Source organism: Polypterus senegalus, chromosome 14 (genome assembly GCF_016835505.1).
Source record: "Polypterus senegalus isolate Bchr_013 chromosome 14, ASM1683550v1, whole genome shotgun sequence".
Lineage (NCBI taxonomy): Eukaryota > Metazoa > Chordata > Cladistia > Polypteriformes > Polypteridae > Polypterus > Polypterus senegalus.
The window spans coordinates 118,236,289-118,249,815 of record NC_053167.1 but is presented as its reverse complement, the minus strand read 5'-3'; the positions used below and the strand labels follow the sequence as shown (position 1 = coordinate 118,249,815).

The following is a 13,527-nucleotide window of genomic DNA, read 5'->3' as shown; positions in this document are numbered from 1 at the left end:
TGCACAAGCTGCCTTGTTCTAATGTTATTTTCTATCAGCTGTGCTATTTGGAGGGCAAGTGAATATGCAGTATTATACTGTCAGTGTACAGTATATCTTATCACTTTAAATAAGTATGCACTGTTCAAACATACATGTTACCTACTGTAGGTATTGGCTTCAAAAGTTTTTTGTGAAAAACTGAGATTTGGAACTTTGTGTTATTTGTGCATCTTTATTTTGTAAAGATGTTGTTTGTTTTTAGTCTTGTTTTTATTTTATTATTTGGAAATGGCAGACTTTGCACATTATTTTATATTGTTGTCCGTCTTATTAGAACATTTCTAAAAAAATAATTTATTATGATCAAACAGTTACTCAGTACTTGAGTAGTTTTTTCACAAAATACTGTTTTACTTTTACTTAAGTAATTTTTTGTATGACTACTTTTTACTTCTGCTAGAGTAACATTATTTTGAAGTAATGCTACTCTACCCACCTCTGGTTGTGTTCTTTACAGTTGAGCACCAGTTCAGTGGTTTGTGGCTTTCCTTTTGTTACCATAGAGGAAGTTATCAGTGTCATTATAAACTTCAGTTCAGAACTAACAGTTTGTGTATTTTTCAGCATATCCACCTTATTTTCAGCAGGAAAAATCAAATTTTTTGCCAAAGTTTTACATTTTCTTCCAGTTTGATATTTTTGCAGTCAAGTCAGCACTATTTCATCTATATAACATTGTCATAATAATTTTAAAAAATGCAGATTTTAAATTGGAAATGCTGTTTGTAAAAACAAAAAAACATGATGCTAATCAGAATGCGACCACTAAAATATGAGGTTTTCAGTGTGACTTTTCATAATGAGGCTGACAGAACACGAGGGCCGTCATTCATGGCTGAAGTCACTAAATTTTAAAAAAGCCACTAGAGAATCCTTTTCAGATTTTTTGAAAAGAAACCAACAAAAAAAGTGGTCTGGGCGTGATGCCTCTTTTTTAAAGAATTACAGAAAATAAAAGGTATGTTTTAGCTGTTTATCAGGCTCATTCTGTGCAGCAAAAACCAACAGCACATTTGTTCATACCAATTCAGTTACTGTGGATGAATAACACAGTGTGTGTACTCTACGTTTTATTCTAGATTGGTTGAGTTGCTTTTTCAGATTAGGAGGTTCCTCGTAATTTTTCCTCTGCTCCAGTGTTTCTTAGGCTTTCAATTTATAGAATATTTTATCTTTTATTTATTTTTTTTTTTTTGTATTGTAGTAGGAAGCGATATCAATTCCAGTGATCTGATTAAAGGTATTATGTTAACATGTGTTGTAAAATCATAATTGTTATAAAAATGCTTTACATTTTGCAACATGGCAGCACTGCTTTCACTGGTCATCAATGCTGTTGCATCTTGCTGTTTTCACAGGACCTATTAAGCACCCACACTGAGTGGTTCTCCCCTTTATTTTTCTGGCTGTAGCTGCCATTATTAGTTTAGCAATTGTCTATACTTTCTCTTTTCCCTCTCTGTATTTAATTTAAGCAGTCAACAGCCTCGAAACTGCTTGGCATTTTTTATAGGTTTGTCTGACGTAGGCAGGCTTTATAGCTCTGCTTATAAAAAATTAGTCTTGCTTATCTTCTGGTGTTATAAAGTTACAGTACATGTTTTACATGATTTTAGCTTCATTGTTCAAGCATACCAAATCACTGTTCTTTCCAAATGCTCAGCCCCAGACTTATCAAAAGCATCCCATTGTAACAATGCAAGAGTACCACATACTATGTTACAGTTAAAGCCACAAAGGTGCTGCTGTGGACAGTGTCTTTTGTAAAAGAGGTTTGCCAGGATAAACATATGGTCAAAAATTACTGTTGTTGTGTGTTAGTGAAGACCATAAGTGAAAATAAATTTGAATATCAGCAGTGTATATAATCTATATGTTGCTCTTTTAGAAGGTTCTTGTGTGAGAGATTTGACAAGCATTCACTGATCATGCCACTGCAACTTTAAATCCACAAAAGATGTGGTCTTTTATATTATAGATTGACAGCAGATAGATACATTTAATATATGCTAGATCCTCTGGTTTTCCTGGAGAACCCCAAGAGTATGGCACTAAGCAAATAAGCAAGCTTCAAGCCAAGTTGTACACTTTTATCTTTCTAGTAAAAGTAACTGTGCTGACAGGTTTTCATTTTGATTCCAGGCACTTTTGTATCTGTGGCACTGGATTTTTCTTTCCTTACCCATTTCTTTACAGAAAATTAATAATAATAAATTTTTGGTACACCCAAATATATTTAATCTCTGTGGTTTTCCACTTCTATCCTGACTGTTTAAATTGTTTTGAAAGGATGGTTATTGGGAATAAATACAGGGGGCAAATGTCATACTTTTCAAAGTGAAAATCACTGGCACCTCCATGTTCTTGACGATTCTTACCTTCACAAAAAGTAGATTTCAATCAACAAAAAGTTGCTGAAAGAGTTTTTGGAATTGAAAAAGCATTTACCCCAAAACCTTTTTCTTTCTCAAAAGTGATTATTACAACCTGGAATTTTTATTTGTAAATCTCATTTACAGTGCTGCCCAAAACAGAATCAAAACTATGCATCGTTAAATAACTGAAACATCAACGGTTTGTTAGCATTCAAAACCTCATTCAGTACTGTCACAGCTATTACAACAAGCAGTCATTTTGGATAAGTCATAATTTTGCACAATGTGAAGGGACAAGTTTGCATGTTTCTCCTTTCAAAATCACTGAGGATGTTCCAAGTTGGGTGTTTAGGGTTGCTACACAGCATTTTTTTTTATATTTCACAACAGACAGTTGTCATGATTCTGTCTGAACTCTTCAGTTAACATCCTTCAGTTAACATCATTTCATCTTCATTTTTAGTACCTGCTTTGTTGCTCTCTGGCACTATGCATTGCATTGGAACTTCCTGCCCAATGCAAGCTTTCTGACAGAAGAGGCAAGTTTTCCTCTATGATATGTTTGTATTATGCTGAAGAGCACCCCCACAACATGACACTGCCTGTACCGTATGTCACACTGAGTATGGTGTTAACTAGCTGGTGTATGTGCAGTATTAGGTTTACATAACATACACCACTTGGTGTTCAATCATAAAGTTTCACTATAGTCTCATCAGACCACATAACCTTCTGCCAGATGTCTGCAGTATCTTCCAAGTGACATTTTTGTCCAGTGCCTTTATGATTGTTGACCCATAAATATGTTCCTCAATCTCAGTCACTGACTTGTACATATCAGTCAGAAAGACAGCAGCTATCCCTGTGGCAACAAAGTGAAAAGGGAAATCATGACTTAGGCAGCATGGCTGTAGTTTTATGTATTTGTTTCCATTTGTGTGTGTAAAATTGACTGCTCTGTTCATCTCTGTTCATTGTTTTTGAGAGGATCTTACAATGTTTCATGGATCTGTGCTTCTTTTAAGGTCTATTCCTGATATGTCTTAATTTTGGTTTGCTAGTACCTCAGTTGGTGGTGGTTGGGGTGTGGGGCTGGGGTTAGGGATGAGCAGATTTATCCTCAGGAATTCAGTGAGCACATGTATTCCATCCATGTCCTAAACAGATGGAGACCATCAACAAATTGGGTGAGTAGGAAAGTCAATGCAAAGCATAAGAGTAATGTTAGTATTATATTTACAAAGGGCATCAGTACCTTTTTAAATGGCACAGTTTTGATTTTTTTTTCTTCTTAGTAAATTGTTGAAGGTTTTGCAATTTGTTTCTTTTGATTTGTTATAATGTGCTTTGTTGTTAGATAAACTAAGTTTAGAGTCTGAGAAAAAAAAATGTGAAAATAGTTCTGAGGGGTGGAGTACTTTCTCAAGACAAAGTATATGTAACAAATGAGAAGTTACCACAGTAGAGTCATAAGTGGGTAACAATCCCACACTACACAACTTGAGCAGATTAAGCAAGTTAATGCTCCATAAATAAAACATAACATTGGGCTGAACAAAAAACTGGGAGTTTATAAGGTCCTACAGAGAAATGGGTTTGACAAAATTATGAGATACACCATTGAGAAAAGCTCAAAAGATGACAGAGCTCACAGATTACTAGGTCATTTTTTACCAGGTAAACATTAAAACTTTTACTCCAGCTATGATAAGAAGACTGAAGTGGTCACAAAATACTTGTTCATTGAATTTGTTTTTATATAGGAAATTACTGTAAATTAGAGGTACACCAATCGCTGTGTCATTGATCAGGCTATTCCAATATGTGTGTGTGTGTGGTGTTTTTTTTAATCCCAGTTGGCTAATGACTTTAAATATCAAATTTTATGCTTAAATTATGAGTTAACTATGTAAGCATTGTTTGATAGTTTTGCAGCAGGTGAAGGAAGAAATGTGTCAACCTTGTAAAATGGAACTTATGAACTTGATCAAGAGTTAAAAGCCTTTTAATACAAAATAATGTACCTTGTTTTAGATTAATGACTTTGGCAACTTGAAATGCCCACCAGCACAACTGTAGTGCTGTTGAAAGTTTTTATGTAGTGCCTTGCTTAATTGGTAGTGAAGTGGCATTTTTGCACAACTCCAAATTACATATCTCAGTATTTGCTATATTCATTTGTATTTCACAGCTGAGATTTTTCTTGCTTCCTTTTCTGTTCACCTGGCATCCATGTATTTTATTTACAGCTATATCCTATTGTATGGTTGTGCAGAGCCAGAGTGTATGTCAAATAGCATGTGGTGAATGGGAAGACTGAACAGCAGTCTATTCACAACGGTCACTCATTATAGACTCACTAATAGATATCTGAATGGTTTCTTTCTCAAAGCACTACCTCTTACAAACCAATAATTTAGCCTGTCTTCCTCACTTACAAATGTGTCCTCTTGTATACTGTTTGAAGGTGTGTGTATTTACAGTATATGTACATGTGCGTGCACTCAATTGAATATCTCCTTTATAATTGTAATGTCTGCAACTGTTTATAATATATTTAACCAATGTAATTTATTTTATTTGTGTATAATGTTATAAGCAGCCCAAGTTTAAATTTGCCAAGTTAAATTCTTATACATTAATTACTGGTGAATAAAAGTAATTTTGATATGCACTGCCATATTCATGTGGACACAATCAGTGACTGGGCCAGGAGTTATTGAGGCCATAACTGTAACCAAAAAAGCATTGTTTTACTGTGGTGAAGCAAAATATATATATATTTTTTTGTTTAATCATCTGGAAAACCCTATATATTTAAATGACTCTGTCTCCTGCTGCTTATCCTTTTATAGTTTCTTTTTTATTTTTTAGTGGAGCTAACAGAGATTTGTGGTTTCTTTGTTATTTTATATTTATTTACTTGCATTAACTGAGTTCTTTTTGAAAAAGTGTTCTTCTGTGTAACTGCAATCAAATTGTTGAACATTCAGATGAATGTTCTGTAATAAATAATTCAGAAAAGCCTCCCTGAATGAGATTCTCTAAGCAATGATGGGCTTGTTTTTCTCTTTGGAGTGCAGATTACAAAGGTTTTGTAGCTTGGTAGTCATTATACTTTAGCGGTGGTTTAGTTTGCAGCCCATCTATGACTTTTTTTTTTTTGTCTGGCTAAGTCAGGGTAATATAAAGCTATGCAAGCATTCATTTTCTAATATCAATCTTGACAATGTAAACTCAGTTAATTAGAATAAATTGCACTCTTTCATTACATAAAGTTTTTTCAGGAATATTTATTTATAAATCAAACAAAAATGTCAATTTTGAAAATACGTCAGAAGTGCATTTGAAAAAATTTACTGCATTTAATAACTTCTTTCATAAATACTAAAAGAAAAATGTAACATAAGCCAAGCATTGTAAGTGTAAAATTTCAGTATAATTAGCAGCAAAGCGAGGCATGAAGCAATGTTTTTTACATATATAATGATGATAAAAAGCCTCATCCCATTTTAAAGAAATAAAGTAGTTCTTGTGTTTTTAATTGATTTTAGTTGTGACATAGTAATGTCTGAAGTCTTTTGTACAGGGAACAATTGCTGATCATGTTTGCATCGTCATCTTAGACAACACTCACCCACACACCCACTTTTAATGCAAGTACATGTTGTGATAATTTCCAGTAGGAAATGAGCAGTGATTTGTGGAGAGCATGTAAACTCAACAGAGAAGCTGCTCCTGCAGTACTAAAATGCACCTTGTGCACAAGAGTGCATTTTATTCTCAACCCACGGTCTGAATTTCTGTGCAACATTTATATTTTCATGGTGACTGAAGTCAGTTGTAAAGTAGTGATGACTATTGAACATAGTGTCACTGTTTGTCTATGTGTTATAAATTCATAACCTGAGAGGATTTCATCTATAACATTTTTCCCCCTCCAAGTTCAGGGACTCCGCTCTTGAGGTATTTTGTCACCTATTCTTTAGGATGTAATGTCTGCTTTGATGCAGCTTTTTTTATTTTTTTATAAATAATGGCAGAAAACTACTTGATATTTATTACTTGTTACTTTCTAGTGAATCTTGTAATTAAATTAAGTGGAAGAATGCTATGTTTCACACACTAACTCTTTATCAGTCTGATTTCAGGCCATGTATCCAACTTTGTTGTAGGTATTGGTTTTTATTTTAAACGTGTTTTTCACTCTGGTGAATGCTTTATTATGATTATCACAATGAAATAAATTTGTTGATCTTTAAAGAAAAAAAAGTAGTATACTGTAGTTGCTGGTAATTTAGAAAGTTTTTAAAATTTATTATTTTTATCTTGCCTTTGTATTATGCTTTTGTCATTTGGGAATTCATCTCTACTAATGTTATATACCCTCAGTATGATGATGGGTTGGTTATGGGTTTCTTTCATCCAACTTGTACCATTTTGCAAAGAGATGTCGATAGATTCATTTAGAAATGTATATGTATTGAGCCTGTGTTCAAATTTGGTATTTCCAGTTCAAGTCTAAAGTCATCTATATATTTTTTTCATAAAGAACTTACAATTTTAGTTTAATAATACCGCTAATTTGGTTGCAGTGCTATATAAAACAGTCTAGTAATTAATTAAGAAAAAGAATTAGATACAACACCCGGAGCAAAGTGAGGCTTAAGCATTCTCTTTATCAGGTAATAATCTTTCAAGGTTGTTTGCCCATCTTCAGTTTCAGAATTTATTACAACGTGAGACCAGATGCTCTAATTAGAAAATTTGCCGCTAAATAGTACACTTGTTATTCCATTAGATTATTTAATTGTGGTGTTTGCAATCAACGTACATCTTAATATGATTCCACATACCCAGTGTATTTTTTCATTTGTGAACCCCAAACATTGACTGGCATTCTTTCATTTGATGATTGGCCCTCTTTCATTTATCAATTAACTCGCCATTGTTTCATTGCTTCAAATATAGCATTTCCTAACGTTTATTTAAAGGGCTTAAAAGCTCAATTGTAATATGGGATGACACTCAAAGTTGGGGCCTATGCAAAAATAGATTGCTGGATTTAGACCAGTCGGTCTGCCTTTTAAAATGAGCAAGTGCATAAATGTCCCTGGGGCATCACAGGGGCAAATTGGCCAAGGGGATTTTAGCTAACCATGAGTAAATGTTGCTGATAAGGAGGAAATTGTACCCTGTGTTTAAATTTAAACTGAATAAACTACTGGTTGAAATCTCTTTTTAAAAACTATGCAGTTGTAGTAATGCATTGTGTTACTGCAAATCTTTGATGCACCATTTGTTGGAAGCAGAAATTAAATGTATTTTGTTACAACATGCATTACAAAATACATTCCAATTTATGGTGCACTAATTACTTAGATTTCAACCCGATTTAGGTGCATACCCAAAATAATAAACAAATCAGAATTGTCAAAACATGTTTGACAATATTTAAATGTGTTCTATATAGTAGTGCAGTCAGTTTTCTCAAACTTGAGTAAAATTGCAAGAAAATGGCTAACGAGGATTGTAAAGTACACTAGTATAAGCACACTATTAAATTATGGCATTGCCTGTTATTTTATCACTGATATTTCTTAAAATGTTCATAGTTATTTCACTGTTGTTTTTTTTTGTTTGTTTGTTTGTTTTTTTTGTAATATGACATAACGTTATCTTATTCTTCTTCCATGATAGGTTTGTACCATCTGAGGAAAAGAAAAAGCAAGGGTTTCAGAGAGAAACTGAAGTTTTGTTACAGAGGAGGAAAGATCAAATTCAACCTGGCGGAACAACATTAAGTGTAACTGTACCATATAGGGTGATAGATCAACCCCTCAAACTTGCAACTCAAGACTGGTAAATATTAAATGTATCCATCCATCCATTTTCCAACCTGTTGGGTCATGTTTTTTTTTAATTTGTTGAGCCACCAGTTTCCTTCATTCAGGTATATTTTAGGTTATAGGAACTACTAGTTTGTCAAGATCAGCTTTCTTAATATAACTAACCTGACTATTTGTGGCTAACACAGCAATTTGCTTTGAGTTTTAGAAGAAAAAAAAGGCTTTATTTGGGAGAGCTACACAACAGAGCTGGTACATAATCATTAAGTACTGTTTTTTTTACTGTTTTTTTCTGAGAACTAGATTTGAAACTGGGCCATTTTGCATGTTGGCACTTTTGAATAGTATTTTTTTTTTAAAAGTTCTTTAGTTGTCTTCATTTGTCAGTGCTGTCTGTAGGAATTAATAACATTTTTGAATGTGTTACATAAGCTTGTGCTTAGTGTGAAAGCATAAAAATGAACGAATTTCAAGAGTTTAAGTCTATCATTTGGTAAAATATAATGTATGCATATAGACGTGTTTTGCCTTATTTCTGCTGACTGTGCTATTATCACTCTCCATCCATATTCAGGAGGTTGTAATTGGTCTCAGGAGATGTGAAGTATATTTTCACACCCTGGGTAAATATCCAAATGTAATCAATATACTCTTTCATTAAACCAGGGTTCAGACTTCAGATTATGTTAGTCAATGGATTTCTTCAATAAATGTAATTTGTCTTAGCCCTTTAGTTGCATACCACTTGCATTTTAGAATCAGTAAATTCAGAAACTGACCACATTTGTCTACTTTAGTCACTTAATAAATTCCTAAATTAGTAGTGAAATTCAGGAAATTGTAAACTATCAAGCACTATGAAACAAATAAAAACATAACTGCTCTCAGATATAATTTTAATGATTGTGTCATCCATGTTCTGAATTCACTTTTTTCCCTGTCTAATTTAGCAAGAAGCTAGAGCTTTTCCAGCTAACAATGGGAGTAAAAGTAGAAACAACATTGACAAAGTAGACCAATTTAAAGTTACTTTTTACTAAATACCAGACTTGATATAATTACAAAGTAATTTTAATGCAGGCCGTTCATACTTGTAATAAACCCACTAGTACAATAAATTCATTGTGCTAATCATTTTACTTAGTCTTTTAAATCTGTTCAGATATTGAACATTTTCAGCTTTGAATATTTTTAAGACCACATAAAGACCCAGTAAATAAATCAAAATATGAAGCAGCATGAAAGACAACAATAATCTTGCCCTTCACTAGTAAAGACATTGACAACAGTGTAATTGCTTTTGTCATTATTAATTTAAATATTATCTTAACCTGTGTAAAGGAGAGAATGTTTACACTAAAATCCATCCATCAATTTTCTGTTGCTTATTCTGTTCTCAGGAGCAGCAGTCTAAGTAAGGATGCCCTGATGTCCATTTTCTGCTTCAACTTCTCTGGGGGATGCATTCCCAGAGCAGCTAAGAGATATAACCTCCCATTGTGTTCTGGGTCAACCCTGAGGCCTCATCCAAGTTGGACATGCCCAGAAGACTTTCATTGGGAAGCTTCCAGGAGGAATCCTAATTAAATGCCCAAACCACATTAACTAGTCAGTCAGTCAGTCATTACCGAACCCGCTATATCCTAACACAGGGTCACAGGGGTCTGCTGGAGACTAGATCCTTTCAATTCAGATGAATAACAGCTCCGCTTTGCACTCCTCATGAATGTCTGTGCTCCTCACCCTATCTCTAAGGCTCGTCCCAAATATCCAGAGAAGGAAATCTAATTTCTGCTGCTTGTATCCTGAATCTAGTTCTTTCCGTCACTGTGTCCCTAGGAATTTAGATTGAGTAGTAAATTGAGAGATTTGTCTTTCGATTCATTTCTCTCTGCACCACAGCTGACAGGTACAAGGAAGGTCCACATAATTCCTGATGCCACTCCAGTCCACTTGTTGTTCATCTACTGCTCCCTTCTTCTCTCACTTATAAACAAGATCACAAGACAAACACAGGATCCTTACACTAAAATGTGTTGGTGAAATGCACTAAACCAGAATTCATGCATATTGTGATATATGTTATACGTACAATTACTGTTCTAATTAACGTTTGATGTATTACTGCCAGCTGCTGCATTTAACACATTATGCACGTATCCATGAGGGTTTAAAGTTTTGTAAATTTCATACAGCCAGGGTGGGAGAGCATCTGACAGCAAATTCTGAATAACAGATTAGCCTTATTCTCAGTAGTTCAGGATTAAATTAATTTTTACCCATCCATCCATCCTCTTCCACTTATCCGAGATCGGGTCACTGGGGCAGCAGCTTGAGCAGAGATGCCCAGAATTGCCTCTCACTGGCCACTTCTTCTAGCCTTTCCGGGGGAATCCCAAGGCATTCTCAGGCCAGCCGGGAGACATAGTCCCTCCAGTGTGTCCTGGGTCTTCCCCAGGGCTTCCTCCCAGTTAGACGTGCCCGGAACACCTCACCAGGGAGGCGTCCAGGAGGCATTCTGATCAGATGCCCAAGCCACCTCATCTGACTCCTCTCGATGCGGAGGAGCAGCGGCTCTATTTTGAGCCCCTCCCGGATGACTGAGCTTCTCACCCTATCTTTAAGGGAAACCCCAGACACCCTGTGGAGGAAACTCATTTCAGCCGCTTGTATTTGCGATCTCGTTCTTTCGGTCACTACCCATAGCTCATGACCATAGGTGAGGGTAGGAACGTAGATCGACTGGTAAATTGAGAGCTTTGAATCGGTGACAAAGGGCAGCCCTTGTGGAGTCCAGCTCTCACTGGAAACAGGTTTGACTTACTGCCGCCAATGCGGACCGAGCTCTGACACCGGTTGTACAGGGACCGAACCGCTCTTATCAGAGGGTCCGGTACCCCATACTCCCAGAGCACCCCCCACAGGAGTCCCCAAGGGACACAGCCCAATGCCTTTTCCAACTCCACATAACACATGTAGACTGGTGGGGCAAGCTCCCATGCACCCTCCAGGACCCTACCAAGGGTGCGGAGCTGGTCCACTGTTCTGCAACCAGGACGAAAACCACACTGTTCCTCCTGAATCTGAGGTTTAACTATCTGACAGACCCTCCTCTCCAGGACCCCCGAATAAACTTTTCCAGGGAGGCTGAGGAGTGTGATCCCTCTGTAGTTAGAAACCCTCAGGTCCCCCTTCTTAAAGAGAACCCCGGTCTGCCAATCCAGAGGCACTGTCCCCAATGTCCATGCAATGTTGCATAGGCGTGTCAACCAGGACAATCCTACAAAATTCAGAGCCTTGAGGAACTCCGGGCGTATCTCATCCACCCCCGGGGCCCTGCCACCAAGGAGTTTTTTGATCACCTCGGTGACCTCAGTCCCAGAGTTGGGGGAGCCCACCTTCGAGTCCCCAGGCTCTGCTTCCTCATTGGAAGGCATGTCAGTGGGATTGAGGAGGTCTTCGAAGTACTCCCCCCACCAACCCACAACGTCCCGAGTCGCGGTCAGCATTGTACCATCCCCACCATATACAGTGTTTTCACTGCACTGCTTCCCCCTCCTGAGATGCCGGATGGTGGGTCAGAATCTCCTCGAAGCCGTCCGAAAGTTGTTCTCCATGGCCTCCCCAAACTCCTCCAACGCCTGAGTTTTTGCCTCAGTAACCACCGAAGCCACATTCCGCTTGGCCTGCCGGTACCTATCAGCTACCTCCAGAGTCCCACAGGACAAAAGTGCCCTGTAGGACTCTTTCTTCAGCTTGACAGCATCCCTCACCGCCGGTGTCCACCAACAGGTTTGGGGATTGCCCCCACGACAGGCACCGACCACCTTACGACCACAGCTCCGGTCAGCCGCCTCGACAATAGAGGCACGGAATATGGCCCATTCAGACTCAATGTCCCCCACCTCCCTCGGGACATGGTCAAAGTTCTGCCGGAGGTATGAGTTGAAGCTAATTCTGACAGGGGACTCTGCCAGATGTTCCCAGCAGACCATTACAACTTTTGGGCCTACCAGGCCTGACCGGCATCCTCCCCCACCATCAGGCCTACTCACCATCAGTTGACAGCTGCACCCCTCTCTTCACCCAACAACCCCTCTCTTCACCCGAGTGTCCAAGACATGTGCCCGCAGGTCTGACAACACGTCCACAAAGTAGATCATTGAACTGAGGCCTAGGGTGTCCTGGTGGCAAGTGCACATATGAACACCCTTATGCTTGAACATGGTGTTCGTTATGGACAATCCGTGACAAGCACAGAACTCCAATAACAAAACACCGCTCGGGTTCAGATCGGTAGGGGGTGGGGCATTCCTCCCAATCACGCCCTTCCAGGTCTCAGTGTCATTTCCCACATGAGTATTGAAGTCTCCCAGCAGTACGAGGGAGTTCCCAGAAGGGTATGCCCTCTAGTACCCCTAAAAGGGACTCCTAAAAGGGTGGGTACTCCAAACTGCTGTTCGGTGCATACACGCAAACAGTTAGGAGCCATCCCCCCACCCAAAGGTGGATGTAGGCTACCCTCTCGTCCACCGGGGTAAACCCCAATGAACAGGCTTCAAGTTGGGGGGGCAATAAGTATGCCCACACCCGCTCGGCACCTCTCACTGGGGGCAAATCCAGAGTGGTAGAGAGTCCAGACCCTCTCAAGGAGATTGGTTCCAGAGTCCAAGCTGTGTGTTGAGGTGAGCCCGACTATATCTAGCCAGAACCTCTTAACCTCGCGCACCAGCTCATGCTCCTTCCCCTTCAGAGAGGTGACATTCCACATCCCAAGAGCCAGCATCTGTAGCCGAGGATCGGACCGCCAAGGTCCCCGCCTTCGGCCACCAACCAAACTCACACTGCACCCGACCTCCTTGGCTCCTCACATAGGGGGTGAGCCCATGGGAACGGGAACCCACGTTGCCTCTTCGTGCTGTGCCCAGCCAAGCCCCATGGTGCAGGCCCGGCCACCAGGCATTTGCCATCAAGCCCCAGCCCCACCTCCATGCCTGGCTCCAGTGGGGGGCCCCAGTGACCCGTGTCCGGGCAAGGGAAAACGCCGTCCAAATTTTTTGTTGAACCGCTCTTTGTCTCATCCCTCACCTATGACCAGTTTGGCTTGGGTGGCCATACCAGGGGCATAAAGCCCTGGACAACCGAGCTCCTAGGATCATTGGGACACACAAACCTCTCTACCACGATTAGGTGGCAGTTTGAGGAGGGGTTAATTTTTACCCCTCCCCAAAATTTTGTCATTGGGATTTTTTTTTGTAACA

General features: G+C 38.7%; 1 protein-coding gene across 1 annotated transcript in view; it reads left to right on the top strand.

Moving 5' to 3' along the window:
- Positions 1-13,527, top strand: part of cdc73 (cell division cycle 73, Paf1/RNA polymerase II complex component, homolog (S. cerevisiae)) — a 342,051-nt gene that overhangs the window by 312,833 nt on the left and 15,691 nt on the right. The window contains exon 14 of the mRNA XM_039734564.1: positions 8,118-8,279. Within this exon, the coding sequence (XP_039590498.1) occupies positions 8,118-8,279 (162 nt within the window). The remainder of the gene's footprint in view (positions 1-8,117; positions 8,280-13,527) is intronic.